At 40.5% G+C, this 24,320-nt stretch overlaps 1 protein-coding gene and 1 non-coding gene across 2 annotated transcripts in view; both read right to left on the bottom strand.

Moving 5' to 3' along the window:
- Positions 1 to 385: 385 nt before the first annotated feature.
- Trnat-ugu lies at positions 386 to 460 on the bottom strand. The gene has a single exon. It is a non-coding gene; the product is annotated as a tRNA-Thr (tRNA).
- Positions 461 to 16,926: 16,466 nt separating this feature from the next.
- The window catches only part of LOC124709125 (ras GTPase-activating protein 1), a 157,863-nt gene continuing 150,469 nt past the window's right edge, over positions 16,927 to 24,320 (bottom strand). The window contains exon 18 of the mRNA XM_047240784.1: positions 16,927 to 17,636. Within this exon, the coding sequence (XP_047096740.1) occupies positions 17,559 to 17,636 (78 nt within the window). The 3' untranslated portion in view covers positions 16,927 to 17,558. The remainder of the gene's footprint in view (positions 17,637 to 24,320) is intronic.

The raw sequence follows: 24,320 nt of genomic DNA on the forward strand, positions 1-24,320 counted from the left end.
TCTCTTGGTCTCCCTCTATGATTTTGACCCTCCACGCTGCCCTCCAATACTAAATTGGTGATCCCTTGATGCCTCAGAACATATCCTACCAACCAATCCATTCTTCTAGTCAAGTTGTGACACAAATTTCTCTTCTCCCCAATTCTATTCAGTGCCTCCTCATTAGTTATGTGATCTACCCATCTAATCTTCAGCATTCTTCTGTAGCACCACATTTCGAAAGCTTCTATTCTCTTCTTGTCTAAACTATTTATCATCCATGTTTCACTTCCATACCTGGCTACACTCCATGTAAATACTTTCAGAAACTACAGATTACAATTAAAGAACACCTTTAGCCGATTATAGGCATTGACATACCTCAATGGGGACAGATGAAAATGTGTGCCCCGACCGGGACTCGAACCCGGGATCTCCTGCTTACATGGCAGACGCTCTATCCATCTGAGCCACCAAGGGCACAGAGGATAGCGCAACTGCAGGGATTTATCTCTGGCACGCCTCCCACAAAACCCATATTCTCAATGTATTGTCCCGCACTACATTCGTAGTCCCCCCGCCCATTATACTCATTACTTGCGGCGTGTTGCCGATTCCTGTTTGTGCGAATGCACAGACAGTGCCCGAACTCTTACGGGAATCGGCAATGCGCCGCGAGTAATGAGTATAATGGGCGGGGGCACTACGAATGTAGTAAGGGGACAGAGCAAGTACCACTGGATGTCAAAATAACTGCAGTTACAGTCCCAAAGTGACATCCTAATTGGAGTATGAAAACACTGCAGACCAAGGGACATCAACGTTAATGAGAAAGGACTTAGTGAAGAAGTGGGAAACAGGCATCCAAAACAGAGGATCTAGAGTTGACAAATTAAATGTGTTCAATAAATGGACATTCGACAAATTCGTTGAAGCCAGAGAGCATGTAGAGTGCGTAACAACTTCAGCAATGGGTGATAGCAGCAAGTATGTTCAATAAATCAGAGGACAGTGATTTTCATTTCACAGCATCATTGTCACGGGAAAAAGAGGTTCAAAGTGACACACACAATTCACCAATGTCTTGTCACCAACTACATTTCCAGAAAAGAAGAGACATTGATAGAAAAAGCCCTTTAAGCTGCCGAGCTCTTTCAATGGCAGACCAAGGTCTTGACTGCCACCTATGACTGAGATTTTGTCAATCACCGAAACACCGCAAACAGGATGTGAGCATCATGCCAATATAGAAAGTACATTGGCTCATTAAGGTGAGAAAACAATGTTCGTTCCATTTGGTAGTGTGACAAAAGTTACACATTCATACATTATGCAATATTTCATCACTGCAACTGGAAAACTGCTGCCAACAGTGTTCTTGTGTTTGCAAGAACCCAATGGAAATTTCTGTCCATGGGTCTCTCAAGAAGCTGAAGCACTCCAAAGAGAATTTGAAAACATTTTCATCATGTGCTAAAAATCAGGAAAGCTGACCTCCCAACTGTATCAATCATATTTGGATCATGTTGTGAAACCTTCGGTGCAGCAAAAAACATATTTGCCCTGACACTCGATCCTTGGGGTAACCAAAATGACATGATAAGCTATGGTAGGACTTTTGTAGATGGTGATGCTCAGCTGATTTGCACTGTGGAAGTGATACCACCAAAATGTATCTGTCTTTGTCAACTGGGTGATGATTACTTTTGCTGGCAGACAAAGAATTTCACTGCATGTCTTCAAAATCGTGCGACATCACAGCAGAGCAGAAAATTACAAGATAGTATCCACTCTATCAAAATTCTTCCATTTGTCCATAACCAGCTGTTGACGCCTGTCCTTTAAGATATGGTTTTATATGGCTGGAACACGTCCAAATTGATCTTTGATAGATCTGTGTTTAGCCATGTGAATCAGATGTGTTTTCCACCAATAATGCACCAGAAAAAATGTAAATGTAGCAAGATTACATTTGTGTGTTATGCATGGTGTGAAAGATATTCATGTTTTGGCAGTTTCACTCTATTGATTGCAAGAATGCTCATGAATAGACAGCTGCTAGACGCGCAGAATGATGGGTACCCAAGCTACAGCAAGAAAACACAGTAACTCTAACATTATTAACTTTGGACCTCATATTATATGTAAAAAAATGTTTCTCTGTGGATGATCTTTCAATGTATAGCACTAAAAATATCATTTTCCGTCGTCACTTTTCTTCCTGTTTTTTTTTTCCCCCCTTCAAAAACTATGGAGCGTCTAGCAAAAGGCCGAAACATTTATAATGCCCTTGAAAAATGTTATCACACTATGACCCACATGTTAGACCCTCCCCTTTTATCAATTCTGTATGTTCCTAGCTCGCTATGGCCATCTGCTTATGCAGTGAGTTTCTTCCTTCATGCATTTGCTTCCATCCCAAGCTGCCGATCTTGCGATGCAGTTGATCAGATATCTGCATGCTATTGTTGCTGGCTACCAGTATGGGACAATAGCTCAGTTCCTAGCCACAGCAGACATGCCACATGGCGACATGCTTCATACCGAGATGCTTATCATAGTTTCAAGACACACCCACACTGTGTTGTCTCTACATCTTGCGAGCAGCTGGGCACGTAAATCAGTGTCTTGCACTGCCTCTTCTGTAATTAATACTGTGTCATATGTCAAAAAATATCAGCCTTGTGCTGGTGATACTCAGGGACAAGGTTATGACTTCCCTTTGTGTACACTATTCCAACTGGGCCATACCTTTGCCTAGTGCCACAAATTGGCAAGAGACTTTCTTCAGCAACTGTAAATTTATGTTTTTTGTAGTAGCGTAGTCGTTAAAAATGTGTTTCTTAACCACATGTGGTCACTGTTCTTGCCTACCGTGCCTTGTTTCAATATTTCGTAACCAAACTGTTATGTTATGTATGGAAGCTTTCCTACACTGACGACTCGACAATTAACTTATTCAATTTAATGCTTTGGATCATGAGTTGTTTCTCTTGTGTGTGTTTCATCATCCCTTGTGGAACCTAACAACTATGGCTTTTGCCACTGGCTCAATCGATGCCTTGGCACATGTGACTCCTGCTCCACCTGCTGATCACACACCTTGCAGAACTGGAATGGTGCAATGCTGACCTGTGCGTGCAACTCGCGGCGACGCGACCACTGGTGCCCAAGTCCTCGGCACCAGACTCCACACCGATGCCTGCACACTGGCTCCTTCTCCTGCAACTACTTCTGCCATCTCCCCGCATCACCACCACTCGTTCACTATGGTGATCAGCCAACTTGAGCCAACATGTGCGTGGAGTTGCACAACATAATCTCGTCAGCCCCAGCCACTGAGCACTATGAGACACTCTGATGATGCAACACATGATGTCCAAAAAGCAGTGCGCCCCGATCCTCCTTTCCTCTGAATACTGTTGGGACTGGCAACCCTTGGAATTCCTGTGCCACCTCCAGAGCCTGACGGAGCCATGTATGGTCTCCAATGGTTCTCTGTACAACATCTGGCTGGCTCACCTCCTGGCCCTGATACAGATGGCTGTGACATCACATGCTGACCTCCCCCCTAACCATCACCGCCAGCCTCACTGACAGGGTGCACGAGACAAAGGCATGAGACACACTGACTGCAATGAGACCTCCCATGGACCTTCACCATTGCTGACATCACTTGCCCCATTATCGGAGTGGACTTCTCCCTGATATTGCTAGCTGGCACCTCATTGACAGCGATACCAGGAGATCAACAAAATGCACCACTCATTTTGCTCATGTTCTGGCCATATGTTGATCTCCTAGTGCAATCTCCTGCTCTGACTCCCCCATCCAGCATACCTTAGGCGGTCCACCATTCTACTGTCCACTAAATCAACACCAGCCCCAGACAACCCTCTTTCTGCTAGCCATGGGCCCTGCCACTGCGCAAATTCAAGATTGCCAAGCCCAAGTTTGATCAGCTGCTCACTGTGGGCATGCTGTGTCCTTTGAAGAGCGTGTGGATGTCCATACTTTGCCAAGGAGGGGGGCACCCATGTACCAGTTATTGGAAGCTAAATGCCCTTACCATCACTGAATGGCACCTGGTGCTGCTAATATGAAGCTACAACAATATGCTGGCTGGAGCTACAATTTTCAGCATGATCGACTGTGCCAAGGCATTCACCCAAATTCAGGTTGGACCCAAGGACATCCAGAAAACTGCCATCATCACGCCATCTGGGCTCTGAAAGAGGACCTTCATGACCTTTGGCCTGCATAAAGCTGCTCAAATGTGGCAGCATTTCTTGGACCGTGTCTTGCGAGCGTTGCCCTGCTGTTTTCCTTACTTGGATGAGATACTCATTTTTTTTTACGGCTAAGCCCAAGAAACACCATGAGCCATTCTGCAATATTTTTGAACACCTCCAGGATGCTGGCATCATCATAAACACAGCAAAGTGACTTCTCAGCACCAGTGAGGTGGTATTCCTGGACCATCTCATCCCCTTTGCTGGCTCACTTCCCCTGCCCGGCAAGACATTCAAGGGACTCCACTACCTACTCAGTACATTAACCTTCTTCTGGCGCCATCTGAGGAACCATGGTGTTATGCATGAGCTGCCCTCCATGGCATCAAAACGAAGGGCAACAAGCCAGTGCCGTGGACCATGCAAATGGAGGACAGCTTCTTTGCCGCAAGTGATACTTAGTGGAGCTTGCCCATCCCCACCCCACTGCCCCACTTGCCCTTTTGGTCAATGCCAGCCACACAACCATCAACACTTTCCTGCAGCAGCATGCTTGTGACACCTGGCAGCTCTCGCTTTCTTCTCCAGCATGCTTTTTGCTGCTCAACAACGCTGTAGTGCATACAACAGAGAGCTCCTCGCAACCTACAAGACAGTCAAATACTTTCGGCTATTAGTGGAAGCCTGTGAACTCACAATCTTCACCAACCACATGCCTGTAACATTTGTTCCGGTGAAAGACATTTTACCAGCACTCCCCATGTCAATTCTGGCAGCTGTTGTTCATCTCTGGATTTACTACCGACATACATCATGCCATCAGAACTGACAATGTCATTGCTGAGTGCTTCAGATGCACCTTCGCCATTGCCTCATCCCTGGACTACGAGGCACTTAGCACAGTCCAGGAGTATGACCCAGAATTCGCCCGTCTCTGCATTCGATGTTCAGCAATTTCCAGCTGAGACAGCAGTATCTGGTGCTATATATCCATTGCCTCATTGTGCCCACTTCTGACCGCTGCCTTCTGGAAGGTCATATTCGACCAATTACACAACTTGGCACATCCTGGTGTGGTCATGTCTGCCATTCTGATGATGCAGTATTTTGTGTGGCCAGGTATTCAGAGGGACTGCAGAACCTGGGCCCGCACCTGCCTCACCCATCAGCATGTCAAGGTTGGCCACCATGAACACACGCCCATCACCTTCCCAGATGTTAGGCATTCGCTTCATACATGCTGAACTGAACATCGTCGGTCCTCTACATTACTCTGAAAATTGCTGCTACCACCTCATCACATTGGACAGATTCACCCCCTGGCCTGAGGGAATGCAAATATCTGACAATGCTGCTACCACTGTAGCTGCCACTTTAGTTTCTATGTGGATTGCTCGTTTCAACCTTTTTGTGCACCGACAGACCACTGATGGGTTAACCTACACCTGACACTGAGCTATTATCCAGCTGCCAGTGGCACGGTGGAATGGCTCCACCATATCTTGAAGGCCGCCTTCACCTGCCACGACAACTGGGGGAATGCTGCCTTGCCACTGGTACTTTTAGGCCTTTGTGTCGGCTGCAAGGCCAGCCTTGAGACCTCTACTGCTGACCTTGTTTGTGGCCAACCACTCACCATGCTTGGCAACTTCCTGGAGACTGCCAATAACATCATCCCACCTTGCAGGACTGCATGACGCCCCAGTGGGCCACCCTTCCCCAGTGGCCGATGAATGCAGACCATTCATTCACGGCAACCTCATGTCATGCACCCACATTATGCAGTACACTGATGCTCACCAGCCTCCACTTCGCTTGCATTACTCGTCTGCACTGGATCCTGAAGTAGGACTCCAAGATGTTTACCCTACATCTCCATGGTACCCTTAACCAGCGCATCTCCACGGTACCCCTAACCAGCATTCTGATCGATAAGATGAAGCCCACCTTTACACTGCCTGATCCCACACCACCCAGGCCGACTATCATCCTTGTCAAAATCCCATAGAACACGTACGCCACCACCAACAGATACACCACCACCAATGCCAGTGCTTCCGATGGTGCCACCACTGATGACACCGTGCCAAGCACCTCCATTGCTGAAACCTACAAGATGCTGGCTTGCCACACTTCGGCTGTCGGAAACCCACAATGCTGCACTGGCACTGACAAACCAGTCGCTAACACAGGCACCAGCATCCCCAACATTCAAGATGCTCATACGCCTGCCCCTCTACCTCTCCTGCAGCTTAAGTGTGATGCACCAAATTCACCTCCACCACCATCAACAGCCCGGTATGCCTCTGATGCCATATCACAGCCTCCACCATTTCCACAACAACTTTATTCCACACATTCCCATGGTCCTGTCTGCCCTCACGCAGGAGGCACTGGTGATTCATGCTGGTAACACCAGACCAAGCACTTTCAGCTGTCAAATGTGGACAACAAGCTGACAACCCCTTCTCATAGTCACCTGGCAATGCTGTTGTGCTCTTGCCTCCACAATCTTTAAATGACAATCACACCCAGCAACTGCCCACCCCTGCATACGTAAGATCGGACAAAGACTCAGGCCAACCTGGCCCGGCACCACCCACCCTAAGCATCGCCAGCTTACTCATCACTCACTCCCACTGCTGGTACTGCACCGCCTCTTGCTGTCACGCAGTGGACCAACATGCTGTTAGCTGGAATGTCATGTGGTACACTGCTCCTTGTGCCTGTACATCACCCTAACGTCTACCTTCTTACATGCACATGGCTGTAACTCCTGATGATAACAAAGTAGGAAGTAGTTGAAAGCTTGAGTTTACAATCAAATCTGACAGACCAAGGAATATGAGGAACATTAATCCTGAGTGTTTAAATATTTATTTAATTACAACTTATATTACACAACCTGCATTAGACAACAAGTCTGCAGGTTTAGTTATAGTTATATGTCTTTGAAAAATCTAAAATCATGCCTACAAAGGCTAGGAGTTGGGGCCATTGTGAGGTTGTGATGAAGGAGCAGGTTGCTGTTCATAAACAGCTGGAAGCTGCATTGATGACTATCCAGTGGCTGTGTAATTCATCAACGATACAGTGGCAGGGCAGTCTCCTGTTGTAAATGCCCTGCAGAGCTTGCCTGCCAGCAACTTGTATTCCAGTAGAGGAGTGTCGTGGCACAGAAGTGACAAAATGTGTACTCGGTGTGTATCCTGCAAGAAATTGTCAGCCAAGTGGAAGAGGCCATCCCAGGAGGAATCGAGAGCACAGCACAGATTGCAGTCAAATGTGGATTGTCACTCACATTAGCAACAGTGACATTGTCACATGGATTCTGAGGCCATTTTCAGTTCTTTGCAGAGGCTGGAAGAAGTGGTGAAGACAGTTAACCTCACTTGTGAGGTGTCTGTACAGTTGTTGATTTGCAGCATTGTGCTGAGGACTCTGGTCTGGAGCAAAGTGGGGGTTCGAAACCAGACTTCTTGTCACCTTACGTTCCTGGAGTGCTGTGTTGCATTAGGCGAGTTTGTGTTATGTGTAAGCAATGTCTTTACTGTATTAGGGTTAAAATAGTAAATCAAACTACGTAACTGTGTTTACCTTGTCTCTTGCATGTTACCAAGTGAGAGCAGAAGAGACCAGCATTGTATACTTTCTTTGTGATGTGTCTGATAAGCAGTCAGTCGTGGAAAACCTACCAGCCAATGGTCAGCCCACAGGAGAAGATGCCACTGTAGTGTGCACGCATAATAATGTGGCCGGTAGATGTGAAATCGGCAGGGCACACACGGGGAGAGCAGTAGTGGTGGGGGTTACATGCAGGTGCTGTAAGGGAAGTGTGATCCTAAACTGAAGCCTAAGCTCACATGTTTATAAAAATACTAAATGGAACTTCTCCATTCCTAAACTTGCATGGAAGCCATTCAGAAAGATCTGTTACCTCTGCTTTGGTTAGTATGTAAAAAGAATTCTGCAGAAAATGAAACAGTAGCAACAATTTATTTTCACCTGGCTTGTTAACCATTTCTAACTTTCAGAGAAGCATCATGCGTGACAAATTTTGGGCAAAAACTGCACATTTCTCTTGTTGCCACATTAAAATTTGCTTCTTTTGTCAAAACACAGTGGAATTTTCACAATGTCTCCTCACTGACATGTTATGCAGACGCAAGTGTGAGATAATTTTAAAACAGTGGTTTATTAAGTGGGAAAATGAGGGGAAAGTAAGGTCAATAGATTACGAAAAAGCAGGTCTTCAGAACAAAAATAAACATGTAATGTCTTCACATATGTTGTTCCAAAACCCATAGCGTAACATTTTTGCTTCAAAAAAGTCTGTAGTTAGTGGAATAACAAGGTAGATAATAAAGTTTTGCATAATAGCCGTGTGGCAAAATACCCTCCTCTTTCTGTGTTATCATTTGCCAAAACCTCATTTCAGTATTTCAAGCCATTTAGGAAATATCAGGAATGTTGTGGATATTTCACTCTGGCTTTAGTGCCGGTGCACACAATCACAAATGAATACTTTACATCCAGTGGTGGATACAGAAAAACCTCAAGGGGGGGCGCTTAAGATATCTTGAGCTACCTTTACTTTTACCATAATAAAAAATAATCAAGTCACATGCAAAATTTACGAAAGTTTTATTTAAACTGATTATACACACATACAAGACAATACCACCTCATTACTGGAGATATATGCATCAACAGATGGGAAACTATTGTTACATTATTGGTAAAAATATTGTTACGAGTCTTGTAACAATATTTTTACTGAGAAATTACTATTATTAATACTTCACAACCAACTGATCACTCTCACTCTTGAGTAATCTTCACGTTTGCACTTGCTACAACTAGGACTTTTTACTTATTAATTCTTCAGTCTTAATATTTCTGCTTCTGAACGTAAACTAGCTTCCTGTCCGGTGAATAGTCCGTATTTATAACGCTACGTACTGAAGGGCCTCTGTACACAAAAATAGTGACTTTTACCAAGCAAATGTCAGACAGAATAATGTATTGAGATCACTATAGAATGGCCGTGACTTTTCTCGTTGATATGTGTTAGCTATCTATGTGCAAGACAGAAACGTATAAAATATGATGATGCGGACACATGTGCTACACAGGAAAGTACAACTACTCGATAACTCGATTCAGTCGACTTGACTGACGAAAGAAATGAACAAATAGCGTGCAGGCTGACTGGGAGGTGGCAATGTGGGCGGCACTGCAAGGGGCTACATCAGATCACTTTCCTCAATATTGGTGACAGATAGCGACCTCCACCCAAGTCCAAAGAAAAATTCAATATGTTAGCTAAATTTCATACACAGCAACATATTCTGTAAAATCCATCAAACACAAAATCATAGCGACCCCTATTTTTCATTGCAAACTATTTCAAACATCATGCAGTGTCTTACTTACATGCAAATATCACTATAACTGTGACCATTAATGAAATGATGAGCACTTCATCATGAAGCTGACACATAATGCAATTTTTTTAAAACTGAGTAGGTTCTGTAAAATTGTTTGGGAAAGACTGCAGGGCACACACTTCAATTGTGTCATCACTGACTAGCTGAGAGGGGGCACACACTGCCAGCCCCCCCTTCTGAACAAATGAATGAACTCACCCTCAGTTTTGAACAAAAATAGGTCACTGCGCGCCAATTACTGTATCGTGTGCAGACACTACTTGTCTGCACTGCTGCTGTTTAATTATTGTACATTGCTAAAGTAAAAGAATTGCATTGTTTTATATATTTTGATATTATAAATCAATTGGTGTCTGATCACCCACTAAGCGGTAAAGTCTGTTTTATGTGCCAAGCTGTTAATGACACTGAAACTAGTACATCTAAAAGGCAGAAAGTTTGGTTGTATATTGTGTGGAATTATTTGTAAAAAAATATAATGAAGCCGATTATACGCCGAGTGAAGGTTGCGTTTGAAAATTTGAAAAATAATTATCAGAAACAAAGTGGGAGACTATTGCTGAACATCTGTGGAGAATTGATTTTATGTAAACTACCTTGAGCAGTGAAATAATTTTAAGCTATACATTTTTATTTATTTATTTTTACGAAGAAACAGTCAAAGTCCATAATCGGTAAAAACATTTGTATAAGCCAAAATTCAGTAATGCTGTTTTATCCACCAAGCTGCAAAGAAAGTTTTGTGGTATCTTGGGTGTGATTATTTGTGAATATAATAAAGTTAATATGATCTATGGAATATCTTCAGAGAAGCAATATCAGCAAGCTGCTGTACATTTCTAAAGGTACAAAAAAATCAGTTGAAAAGAAAATTTAACAACAAGAAGTTTCCTCCTCCCGTTAGCTTAATTCTGTGAGAGCCTAAGAAGAACCTGTAATGATGGGTGAAGAGAATAGGTAAAAAAAACTATGAAAAAAGTTATGGAAAAAATATATCCAAATTGGTGACGACCTGGACCAATGTAGTGATCATGAGGTTGAGAGTTTGCTTCCACTCCTCCCGCATTCACCTGCTTATTGCTACTGTATTGTGGTGCAACGTAACACAACAGGTGGTTCTATGACAAGACTGGCTGTAGCTTCCTTGATCCACACTACATAGTGGACACTTGCAAAAGAGCCTAGGAAAAGTTGATCAGTGCTATAGACCTAAAACGGCTACATGTGTGGCTGAGCATCTGTAGGGCACACATGCTTTTCAAGTGAAACTCTGAGATCACCAGCAGAAAAATTAGTATCATATAAAGCAATTATACCAACAGTTTGGTCATTAAATCCAAACAGTGACAGCCTTGAAATATCAGTTGTCAACTGCTGGAGTACTTACAGTAAAGTCTCAGAACCACAAGAGTAACTACGGTTGGCGGACATAGATTAATAATTGGCTGTACTTATCAGCCATCAGATTCTGACACACTGGTTGTAAAGTTATTCAAAAGTAGGGCTAAACTTGACATCTCAAAAATACCCCGAGTATACAATACTACTTAGGTGATGGCATTAATCTGCCAAGTCTCAACCAATAAAACTATTCATACATTGTTGGTAGTAAGGACAAACGGTACTGCAAAGTAACACTGAATACACTGTCACATAACTGCCCAACACCCACATGAAAAATAAGTATTTTAGACTTTTGGTTAGAAACATGCCCAATTGTTTTAGGGTGTTACCAGTGAGAGTGGGATTAGTGACCATGGCATTATCACAGGAACAACTGTCACTATAGGAAAAATGAACAAGAAAGCTACGAGAGTATGTGTGGGGCTGAAACGGTGGCATTTACCTACCTAAAAATTGAACTGTGAAAATTTAATTGAATATTTAATTTAGATCCTGCAAACACAGAGAAATTGTGATTAAATCTGAAAGCTATTACAAATGAAAGTTCAGATAAATACATGCCAAGTAAAGTAATAGAAGACAGCAAAGACCCTGCTTGGTTTAATAGTACCGCTCAGACAGTGTTGCAAAAACAATATGCTATGCTGGATGGTAAATTTTCAACACAAACAAAAGTAACATCAAGTGTGCCCCAAGGAAGCATAATAGAACATCTAATGTTCTTACTATACATAAACAATTTATCAGGTAGGAACAGCAGCTCTATCAGACTGTCTGCTGATGATTCTATAGTCTACATATTACAGGAAAGTATTGTCACTGGATGATTATAAGGAAATGCAGAAAGTCTTGGATAGAATTTTGCATGTGGCATAATGAATGGCTCCTCTTTTTAAATGTGGTAAAATGCAATGTAATGACTGTATCAATGATAAAGAACCATAGAGTATCCAATGACAAGATTAGCGGTGGGCATATTGAGCATGTTAAAGGCAATCTCAAACTGCAAATACAGTAAAGCTTGCTTAAAAGAATTGCATGGGACTAAAATAATTTTCCAAATTGGACACAATTCTGGATTACACTAAACTCACTAGGCTACATAAAATTTGTCAGGTATTATGCATAAAAGATAAATTTGTAATTATACACATATTTGCGAACCTCCACTCCTGTACAGCAGATATTCCTTTACTGCACATAATAAAATAGGGCACTAGATTGTTACACTAATTGATAAATAATATGGTATTTCTGTATTTTTACCAATTTTAAATTTATTGTTGCGTGTACATGCATTTCCCATGTTTATTTGCTTTATATTTCATTTTTTTCACCACATGTCACAGAAGGAAACCAGTTTGAATTTCCTGTTCCAAATAGGTTTTTCTACACAATTTTTTTCTGCACTGTACAATAGTTCCAACAGATTAGGGGAACCTGTATATGCTGCAAATTGGTGCCTAGCATTGTTCCAGTAAGTGCCTACACATGTCGATGATAATGGAAAATGAGAAATGCTGACAAACAGAGCACTCATGAATGATCTCCTACAATTTACCGAGACTGCGCCTAACTTGTGTGTTGTTGCACAGAGCAGTGCGGTTTGATGTCTACATCCGCAGTGCCACGGTGAACCTCTTTTCTTGGTTTTGCGCCACTTAACACCATAGTCAGACAGGGCTTTATAGTCTTGGTGTTAAAAGCAGCGTCCTTATAAAGTCATGAACAGCTAATATATCCTGTAGTGCTGCAACCTCCTTCCTGAATTATACAATGAATTATTAATTAAGTCTTAAAATTTGCACTCCGTTTCCATGTTAAGCACGTTCTGCTTTCTTCTAAAAGTTAGCATATAAAATTGCATTGAATGCATCAGGACTGAAATACTTGTAAAGCTTGGGCAGATTTCCAAATTACAAATGTTCTGCTTCAATCAAGTTTTACTGTATCAACATAGTTTTTAGTTGTGGAGGTATCTTATCATGTGTAAATTACTGACATGGATGTGTAATCACGTCACATCTTGTTGTCAATATTGAATTGATTACTGAGCATCAAAGGTGATTCCAGCTGTATTTCTGAAATCAGATCTTTGTTATCTCTTGTTAGTATGGAGCAAAATATTGAACACACACAAGGATATCTGAAATAGGGTTCACCCAAGTTGAGCTACTATGTTGGCCCAATGTAGTCAGCTGGGACAATATAACCATATAGGCATGATGCCTGATGTATGTATGTGTGGGTATATATGTTCGATATGTCTGAAGAAGGATTTATCTGAAAGCCAGCAATTTTCTGCCTTGTTTAGGTGCCTATGGACACTCACTGGCTCAACTAATGTGCAACGGACTTTGTACAAGTCACAACTCATCTCATACCTCATGCGCACGTGTGTGTGTGTGTGTGTGTGTGTGTGTGTGTGTGTGTGTGTGTGTGCGCGCGCGTGCGCATGCACGCATTTGGGGGGGGGGGGGGGGGGGGCAGAAGTTGGAGAAAATTTAATAGCCAAGATCGTATTTGGTACTATTTATTCCTGATGATCTGTTTCAACAATTAATACCATCACCTTCTGATCTTTAAAAAACTTGTTCTATGTCCTGTTCTATTATGATTGCATCACACATGCCATGTTGACGTTGTAGTGGATATTATGTAGCACATTCGACAGAGGTATGTTAAAAAATAAAAATAAAAACCAGTTTTTCACAAATAAAACCAATGCGTCACCTGCTTCCAGGATACTTCATGTCGAAATAGTTCATGGGTGACCTGCTGGATGTGTGTCCAACAGGCACTATTCCGGTGGCACAGCTTGTCTAGTCTTTTCATGATGCGATGTGTCTCCTCCCCGTAGAGGTGCATGATACTATTCTTCTGCTTCTCCTGGCGGACTTCATGTCAAAATAGTTCATGAGTAAACTGCCGGGTTCCAGTGCCCGTTGGACACCGGCATCCGGCAATTCACCCGTGAACTATTTTGACAAAAACAATGAATGCAGTTAAAAAGCACCTATGTAACTAGAGATGTCCACAAGGCGCTTTTTATCTGGTTATACCTAATTATGCAAGGTGCTTATTAACTGTATTGAGTCTATCTGTGACAAACCAAATTTTATTTTTAAGAAACCGGTATGGAATTTGCTACATAATATCCACTATAATGTCAACATGATATGGGTGATACAGTCATAATATAACTGGATGCATAACAACAAAGCTTTTTAAATATCAGAAGATGACAGTCTCAACTGTTGAAACTGGTCATCAGAAATAAACAGTCCTGAATGCCGTCTTCGATATTAAATTTTCTTCAAAAGCAATTACATATAACTCCTTCTTACCTCTATCTATGAGAAATTTCAAACATGTCTATGCTTATGTGCATGAAAGGAAGAAAACGAATGGTTTTGGCATCTGAAATGAACTATTTATTATGAATATATTGCACAAATGTTATTATTACAGTCTCTATAACTGCTGATTTTTAAAGTACAATTCATTTGATTTCGTGTTTACAAAATTATTGTGTACAGCAAGTATACTTTTATGAAGTTAACTATTACAAATGCGATACCTAGTTCTAATGAAGGTGTCCTGCCTCCACAACAAGGCTAATTCTGGGTTCATAATGCTTATTGACTCAAATTTATAATACTTATGCTGTTACAAATAAAACAACAGATGAAGTTCTAATGCACTGCAATAAAAAGGCAATCTCATTTTTCACATCACAAAAATAAGTTTGTACTTTGAGACCACAAAATATTCTGGTCATGTGTGTTCCATGTACTTGTCACTGTTCCCAAAAGCAACTTGTTTACTCTCCTATATCACACAGAAAATCATTTAGTTACTAAATAAATCAACTGTGTAATATATATGACATCTATTATTCCCCACTGGAGTGAAACCACTCCCATTTCCAGCCACAGTCAGCACAAAACCTGTGATTCTATGATTTGTATGAATGCCTTTATACACAGCTCTTCTGCATCAAAAGCAAAATACTAATTACTTTCAAAATGACAGCTTAGGCCTGTTACAGGAATTAAGTGGTGCTACCCAAAAGTTCTGGGACATTCACTACTAATGAAAATTACTTACCCTAATTTTCAGCTTCCTCTGCTTAGGTACATTTACAGTGACTCACTTGATCTTCCACATATTCATGCACTCTGGAGCCCTGCTCTGTAGCTCCTTTGATGAGCTCTCTAGTGTGCTGCAACACCTGTTGTGTTTCTATAACGTTTTTAAATGAGAAAAAGCTGTGCAGGGAAAAGCAGAAATTGTGAGGGTGACCTTGCTATGGTGGAGCAGCCTTACTGGATGTTCATGGGCTATGTAGCTTTTAAGGATCTGATGATAGGAGACATAATGGGTAACAGAAGCTATGCATGCAACTTTTCATAGTATAAAGATTTACAACAAGCATGGTCTCTATTTTAATCCCTTGAACTTTAGGTAGCATCTTATTCATCTTTATGGATCTGAGAAAAACATCCATTCACAGAATCAAAATGATTTTTGTTAATTACTGGGCTGATTCTTTTAAATAAATGGAAACAATTCACTGATATTAGAATGTCACAAAAGAAAATAACACGATCATAATCTGAATTTAAAGTTTGAGAAACATTATCTAATCCCATGTCCATGGAAGACAAAATACATTACTTATGAAAACTGTTTACGTAAAATGTCTACTAATGAAAATGCTTCTTCCAGTCTCTTCTTGTATAAGAAGTTTCTGAAGCATTTCCCTTCTTAAAAAGTTCACATGCTTATGTTCCTATAGTAAATCTAAAATATGCAGCATTGCAAAGGCAAGAATTCGAACTTTCAGAGCATACTTAGCATGTGTGGCTACCAATCCACATGTCTTTAATGTCTATGTATCACCGTAAATACAATGCACACAGTTATAGTGTTGTAATTTCAGTTCATAACACTAAAATGGAGCAGTGAATTCACAATGACTTTTTTTATTACAAAGAATGAAGTAACTGTTACCATCTGTATTATGCTGTTGTCCACTGGAAGCAAAAGACAAGGTACCTAAAATACAAACAAAAAAAAAAATATTTATGTAGGTTCCAGGACTACACCTTCAGTGGACACAAAATATTTATGCTGATGGTAATATAATGGATTCAAAAGAGAGATGTCACAGCTTTTACAGTATCACTTTGAGCAATAATACTAACAACTGATCTTTTCAATCAGATTCTGTCAAGAGGTGTTCTGTTATTTCATAACTGCTTTACATGCTCCATGACATAATGGAAGATGATTTATCACATATTCACGATTTTCAGAGTTTTCAACCTGCAATTCACATTTGTCATTTAATATAATGGCAGCACTAAATTCAGAAACAACAATTTAAATGGTTTCAGTGACTGAGGGAAATGGCTTCCTAGAAGTAAGAAATTTCTTATAAACCATTGCTGATATAAGTAATTGAGTCACTATTGTAATAATTAATGCCCTGTAACAATATATTCTCCCTGTCTTCTCCCATTCTTTCTTCATCCCCCCCCCCCCTTCCCCCACCTCCTACTACTGTTTTATGTTTGCTGCACGGTATACATGCATTACCACTTTCCCTTTCCCCTTCCTTCTTTCCACACACAAAAACATCTCACTGGCAAAGATATTTTTACTTGTTTTTTAAGTTCATCAGTGCCTAATATATTATTCAAAGGAAAAACTACTCAATCAGGCCTTCCTTAGAATGATACCCTCTTTTTTTATCAAAATAGTATGAAAATAATTGTATACCAGTTGGTCTTTATTATGTACAACTGGTATTTGATTCAATTAAAAAAACTACACAAGGAATTGCTTTATACAGATCACATTGATGTATTGTAAAATTTCATACATAAAAAAGACAGTTAACAAAGATGTAATCACTAGTTCACTGGAGATTATTTTTCTTCAAATGAGCTAAGCTATATAATTTCTCTGTACAAAATGCACAAGGTAAAATGCATCAAAATATTTACATTACTGTTACATTCAAAATAGTTTTCATTCGGTTCAGACAGTCACTACGAAACATATAAATATAAAAATTAATCTCACTGTAATAAAAAAGATTCATCACATACTTATGCGAACATATATCTACTTTAGTCGAAGGTGTTCAATCGAATCGCTTCATTCATCCGTGTGTGTATACAAACTAAATATCTAGGAATTAAGTAACAGTATAGTACTGTTGCCTTCCTGATGAGTACTCTTTGTGCTATATTGTTCATTTCAAATATATATTAGATAACAATATCTAACACGATCACATAACCTGAGTATATTCGTCCTGGCAATTGAGAAAAGCGATGCAAAAAGTTTCTTACTCTTCAGCCACAACTATTACATCTTCAACAGTCCATAGTCTTTCCTCAGCATGTCCTACTCAAATGCCAAAAGCAGAATGGCACATAGACTCACTATGGGAAACTGGATGTGCCTCCTGTTGAAACAACTACCTTATCATTTCCAGGTACTTCTGTTTGTGCTTACTCAGCATTTCTGTGACAGTGACTAGCTTCTTTAGGGTAACCTGGAAAGAAATTGAGTAGATAAATTGTTAAACTGTTCCACACATCGGTTTTTCTGTCAGTAGTTCAAAAAATTATCTGCACTCAAAGCAAAACATACGTAAAAAATAAAGGGAGAAACAAGAAAAAAGAAATTGTGTCTCATTTCTTGTTATCCAGAATTTGCAATTATTCCAAGTACCAATAATAATCAAGGTGACGGCTCAGAGTGTTTGTGATATGGCCCAAACTTGCAATTTCTGTCAACATCCAGGGTGCCCTAGTTAAAGTTCCAGTTTCAAAATGCTGTAAAAAGGGGAACCACTGTTCAGAATCACATCAAATTTGAACAGTTGAACAGTGTATTATCAAATAAAAAATGAAAATTTTACAAAGAGATGGCGCTGTACCCATCAGATTATGCACACCAATACACGAGACGGCCAACATAATTGTCCCTAAGAAGGGTGGCACACTGCATGTAAAGCTCTTTTACAAAAATGGTGACTGTGCTCCAGTAGCCTTGCAGAAGTTACAGACACTCAAGAGTATGAAAAAAGGCATTGGTTCAATGTCTGATAAGGGCCAGTAGAAAATGACGACGACACATGAAAAGACAGGTTCTTTTGAAGTGCAATATGGCAGGAGGAGGAAAGCAGTTTCTCTGACATCTGTCAAAGATGTAGCCACAGTGCAGGGGTCGAGCAGTGGTGTGCAAAGATGCAGTGCATGGGGAATTGCCTGAACACTGGACTTGCCTGCGAGTACAGTGCATAAAATCTTATGAAACATCCTGCATTGCTATCCATACAAAATTGCCATGTACATGAGTTGCTTCCTGCTGAGCTGCTAGCAAGAAGAACATTCATTTAGGGATTTCTTGCTCGCATGGAAATGGAAAAAGAATGGCCATGGAACATTCTGTGGACAGATAAAGTACATTTCCATCTGCGAGGACATGTCAATCTGCAGAATTACAGAAATGGACAATAGAAAATCTGCCTACACATCAGCCAGTACCACTTCATCCTGCAAAGGTGACTGTGATGCTCATTGACAGCCTCATTTATTGAAGAGCTGTATTTTATCGAGGAAATGAGTCCTGCAAATCCTGTTACTTGTACCCTCAGTGGTAAATGCTGTGTGAGTCCTCTGTGTACCAATGTCACTCCAATTCTTCAACAGCATGCATGTATAGATAGTACCCTTTTATGCAAGATGGCACCCATCTGCACACTGCAGAGGCAATTCGGAAATGATACAATTATCAGCCATCATTTACCTACAGCAAGGCTGTCCAGATCATCTGATCTTAATCTGTGTGACTTCCAGCTGTGGGGTTTTCTGAAAGATGATGCGTTCAGTGCTCCAATTATGAAGACAGCTAAATCGACAGCACACATTGTGCAACATATTCTATATATGACCCCTGAGATACTCTGACCTGTTTGAAACATGCTGTTTCTTGATTTCAACACATGGCAGAAAATGGTAGACAGCATATAAAACATGTCTTGCACCAGCCTCACAACAGTTTTGTTTTTAAAGTGTTTTATGGTCCCAGGGCAATTAAAAACCAAATTAATTTTGCTTTTTAGGTGGTTTTTGGATCCAGGACAGTTAAAAAGCAATGTAATTTTGCTTCTTAGATCGTTTTTGGACCCAGGACAATTAAAAATCAATGTCTTGATTTTGTGTGTTTTTGGCTTCAGGACAATTAAAACAATTTTTTCCCATGCAATGCGGAACAACTTCATCGAAGTGTTGGCTGTAGAACTTGTCAGTTGTGTGCACTGAACAGTATGCATGGTGTAATGTGCAACCCAAATCACAGTCATCATTCTGCAATTTATCTGTGATTTGCAGCCAACTCCATTTACTTTTTTTTTTGTTTCATGATGTTCCCCCTGGCGTCAACAATATGCTGTTCAAATCTGATGTCATTCTAAACAGTGGTTCTCTTTCTACAGCATCTTGAAACTGAAACTTTAAGTATGGACACTCTGTATTGTTATAATTTACCGATTGTAGCCAACTGTGTCTAAATGTAACATTCTATGGTGCGCTAATAAATGCTAATCATGAACACTGTGCAACTAACTTTAGCTTTATGATTGAGGGAGTGGGTGAAGGTACGTTGTTTTCATTTTGAAGTATTGAGGGACTGCATATAAAGAGACTTCTACAGAACTTATTTAGTTTTTATCTATCTATCTCCCCCCCCCCCCCCCCCCTCCTTTTCTCCTAACAGATCATTAAAAGTAACAGTGAAGAAATAGGTAATATACCAACCCCTGCCTGTCCAAGGCATCTGGCTGTAAATCATTACATTTTATATGAAAAACAGATTTTTCTGGAATCAGTGCCATACTAAAGCAGTGGTTTGTGTTGTACTGAACAATGCTGACTAAAACAGGGGAAATAATGGAGCAAGAGAAATCTGGGGAAATTACACTGAGGTGATGAAAATCATAGAACACCCTGTTGGACCTCCTTTTGCTGGCCATAGTGCAGCAACTCAAGGTGGCATAGACTCAATGAACCGCTGGAAGTCATCTGCAGAAATAACAAGTCGTGCTGGCTCTAAGACCGTCCATAATTGTGGCAGTGTTGATGGTGCAGGTTTCTGTGCACAAACTGACCTCTCAATTACATCCCACAAATGTTTGATGGGACTCATGTCAGGCGATTCTGAGTGGCTGAATCATTCGTATGAACTGTCCAGAATGTTCTTCAAACTAGTCATGAACAGTTGTGGCCCAGTGACATGGCATGTTGTCATCCATAAAAATTCCATCTTTGTTTGGGAACATGAAGTTCATGAATGGCTGCAAATGATCTCCAGGCAATGCTTGGTTCTGTTGGACCAGAGGACCCAGTCCATACAGTTTAAACACAGCCCATGCAATTATGGGGCCACTACCAGCATGCCACAGATTCTTGTTCACAACTTGAGTCCATGACTTTGAGGGGCCTGTACCACACTTGAACCCTACCATCAGCTCTGACCAACTGAAATCGGGACTCAACTGACCAGGCCACAGTTTCCCAGCCATCCAGGGTCCATTAGATATGGTCACAAGCCCAGGAGAGGTGCTGCTGGTGATTCCTTGCTGTTAGCAAAGGCACTTGCGTCAGCCATCTGCTGCAATAGCACAATAACGCCAAATTTCGTGGCACTGTTCAAACACATACATTTGTGGTACGTCCCAAATTGATTTCTGTGGTTATTTCACACTGTGTTGCTTGTCTGTTAACAATAACAAACCTATGCAAACGCTGCTGCTCTCTGTCATTATGTGAAGACTGTCGGCCACTGCACTGTCTGTGGTGAGAAGTATTGTCTGAAAATTGGTATTCTCAGCACAGCCTCTTGACACTGTGGATCTCGGAGCATAGAATTCCTTAATGATTTACGAAATGGAATGTCCCACGTTTTTAGCTCCAACTACCATTCCACTTTCAAAGTCTATTAATTCTTGTCGTGTGGCCATAACAGGATGTACATGTGGACAAGGAGAAAAAATTCCCAGATTGCCCAGTTAATAATACACTTTTTCCCAGGTGAAAATACATTTTTTCCATGTTAAGTGACAGCATATTTTCCCTCAGAATTGTAAAACTTACCAATTCTTTGAATGGTTAAGGTTTTATACAGCAGTGTAGAACTTCTCAGCACTTTAGTAAACAAACACCGGGAGGAGGAGGGGGGGGGGGTCGTTTTTAAAATGTCTGATGTGCAGCAGCACGTACACTGCATATCTTTTGTATTACATTGCCCTGCATATTTTCATGTTACAGAAGTATATATTCAATTTCCACCAAACACAGCAAGTTAGTTTCCAAAGCATCAAAATTTAGATTGTGATGTGCTTTTGTAAGCCAATCGTAGCTTATGTAACATGATCTTGCAAGCTGATGATATCAGCTATTCATAGCATAGGACATGGGATGTAGTCAGCCATAGCAACATTACTGTTAAGTAACATGAACATACAAATAGCAAAAGTTAATGGTTTTAAATTAATATACATAGTATAGCTATACGAAAAGTTAAGCTTTTACATATAATATTGGATTTTTTTTTGCATGTTTTTCACTTTGAGATACATCAGACAAATGTGCCAGCACAATTTTAAATAATGACATAAAAGTCTGGTCTTCTGGGCTCCAAAGTCTTCTAAGTGCTGGCCCTCAAAGTGTTAAGCTTTAAATGAGAATCGAATAATCTGTGATTTAAGAAATTCAAATCACGGGCGCAGACATAACATAATTTATCTTGTGCAAAATGAAATTTATTTGTAAGTAACGCTTTTCAAACCACCATTTGCAATATTTTCCTGCAACCTATTTAAGAATTCGTTTCAGCAATTGTCAGAGAGCACCAGACCCAGCTTTACTGTGCGTGTGGAGCTATGATGATGTAGGAAGCCCATATGTCTGTATGTATATAGCATTAAGAGATCTTGCATTATGTCATAAACGAAACAGGACTTCAGAGGATACTCCAAGAGCATCTGAATTTTGTAAATCATACTAAAATGCATAATTTGGCTTAAAGTAGACAGTCATATGCCCAGATTCACAAAGAAGTAAGCCCCAACCTGATATCAAGCTTTTCAGTGTGGTTTTTAGGGTGCAAATTTTCTTGGAGTACGAGTACCATATCTCATGTTTGGTTCTTTATTATGGCATAATGCCCTGCTTGCCAGAAGATAAAAACATAAACCTGAAATTCAGCAAACAGTTGATACTAACCAATAGAATTTCAAATAAATTTACTGCCTCTATGGTAACGATTAATAAAAACCAAATTGACAAAAATAACTCCATTGTCCTGCAAGGCAATTAAAACCCGACTGCCAAAAACCTGGAAATAATTTTTTTGAGTGAACACTGTAAACATAGAGGAAACAGCAATATCACTAAATGTAAACACGGGTCACGTGGACATTACCCCCTCCTCCCCCTCCCAACTAAACTCGGGACTGCTCTACGTATACACAAATCTGGCAGCTTGGGTGCACCAAAAAAATTTCCCCGGATAGCATCTGGCTGCTTGTTGCTACTGCTGATGCGGTTAACAGCAGCACTTCAAGTAGCCAGAAGTGGGAGAAGGTATTGCTCATATGTGACTCAACTGTGCATGTGCATCAGTCTGCTATCAACTACTCAAATGAACCTAATCTGAACCGTTGTGACATCATGCTCATTGCAAGCAGTTTGCTGTTATGAAGTATTGCATAGCCTTCAGCGTAAGCCATTGACACATTTTACTGTTGGCAGACGCTTGTGTGTGCACTGTGTTTTGTTGTTGTAAATGGCACATTTCCTTTGCAACCCAAGTTTTATTTTGGGTTTTTCCCCTCGTTTATTTTTTTATTGCTGCAATATTATTCTCCAGTAGTGGGCTGAAGTGAAATTCTTTGTTAGAGTATCAATTCTTACCAGTCAAAACAACAAAAATTTAACTGAAAACTAAAACAACGAAAAATTCCCAGAATTCTTAACAATTCCCGTGTTTTTCCTGGTTTCCTCACAGATGAAAAGATTATATAGTTTTTCCTGGATTTCTCAGGGTGTACACATACTGCAAAATCACATCAGAAACACCTTCACATGAATTATCTGAGTACGAATGACAGCTCTGCCACTGCACTCCTATTTTATACCTTTCATACACAATACTACCACTTCTGTATATGTGCACATCAGCTGGTATTATAAAAGTTGTTTACAAATTTTTAAATTCTAAAACTATGGACTGCTACTGGTTGTCAAATTACACCATTAAAACAAACAATACACTCAGTCTCCACACTATTAGCTTTTATTTTTGATAAATGTGTAGAATTTGGAGTATTTATGGAATCATTCAAGTTATCAAAAGTTATCACAGTTTTATTAAAAAGCATCAAACAAGTTCCCCAAAGATACAGAGCAGCCTCAATTGGGCCAATATTTTCAAAGATATCTGAGCCACTGATACACACAAATAAGCAGCTACTTTGAAAAATAGTCTCCTATGTAACAATCTCTCCCCATGAACCATGGACCTTGCCATTGGTGGGGAGGCTTGCGTGCCTCAGCGTAACAGACAGTTGTACTGTAGGTGCAACCACATTGGAGGGGTATCTGTTAAGAGGCCAGACAAACGTGTGGTTCCTTAAAAGGGGCAACAGCCTTTTCAGTAGTTGCAGGAGCAACAGTCTGGATAACTGACTGATCTGGCCTTGTAACACTAACCAAAACAGCCTTGCTGTGCTGGTACTGCGAACGTCTGAAAACAAGGGGAAACTACAGGCATAATTTTTCCCGGGGACTTGCAGCATTACTGTATGGTTAAATGATGATGGCGTCCTTTTCAATAAAATATTACAGAGGTAAAATAGTCCCCCATTTGGATCTCTGGGTGGGGACTACTCAAGAGGACATCGTTATCAGGAGAAAAAAAACTGGCGTTCTACGGATCGGAGCGTGGAATGTCAGATCCCTTAATCGGGCAGGTAGGTTAGAAAAATTAAAAAAGGGAAATGGATAGTTTTAAGTAAGATATAGTGGGAATTAGAGAAGTTTGGTGGCAGGAGGAACAAGACTTCTGGTCAGGTGAATACAGTGTTATAAATAAAAAATCAAATAGGGGTAATGCAGGAGTAGGTTTAATGATGAATAGGAAAATAGGAATGCGGGAAAACTACTCTAAACAG

The sequence above is a fragment of the Schistocerca piceifrons genome, chromosome 7, assembly GCF_021461385.2.
Source record: "Schistocerca piceifrons isolate TAMUIC-IGC-003096 chromosome 7, iqSchPice1.1, whole genome shotgun sequence".
Classification (NCBI taxonomy): Eukaryota; Metazoa; Arthropoda; class Insecta; order Orthoptera; family Acrididae; genus Schistocerca; species Schistocerca piceifrons.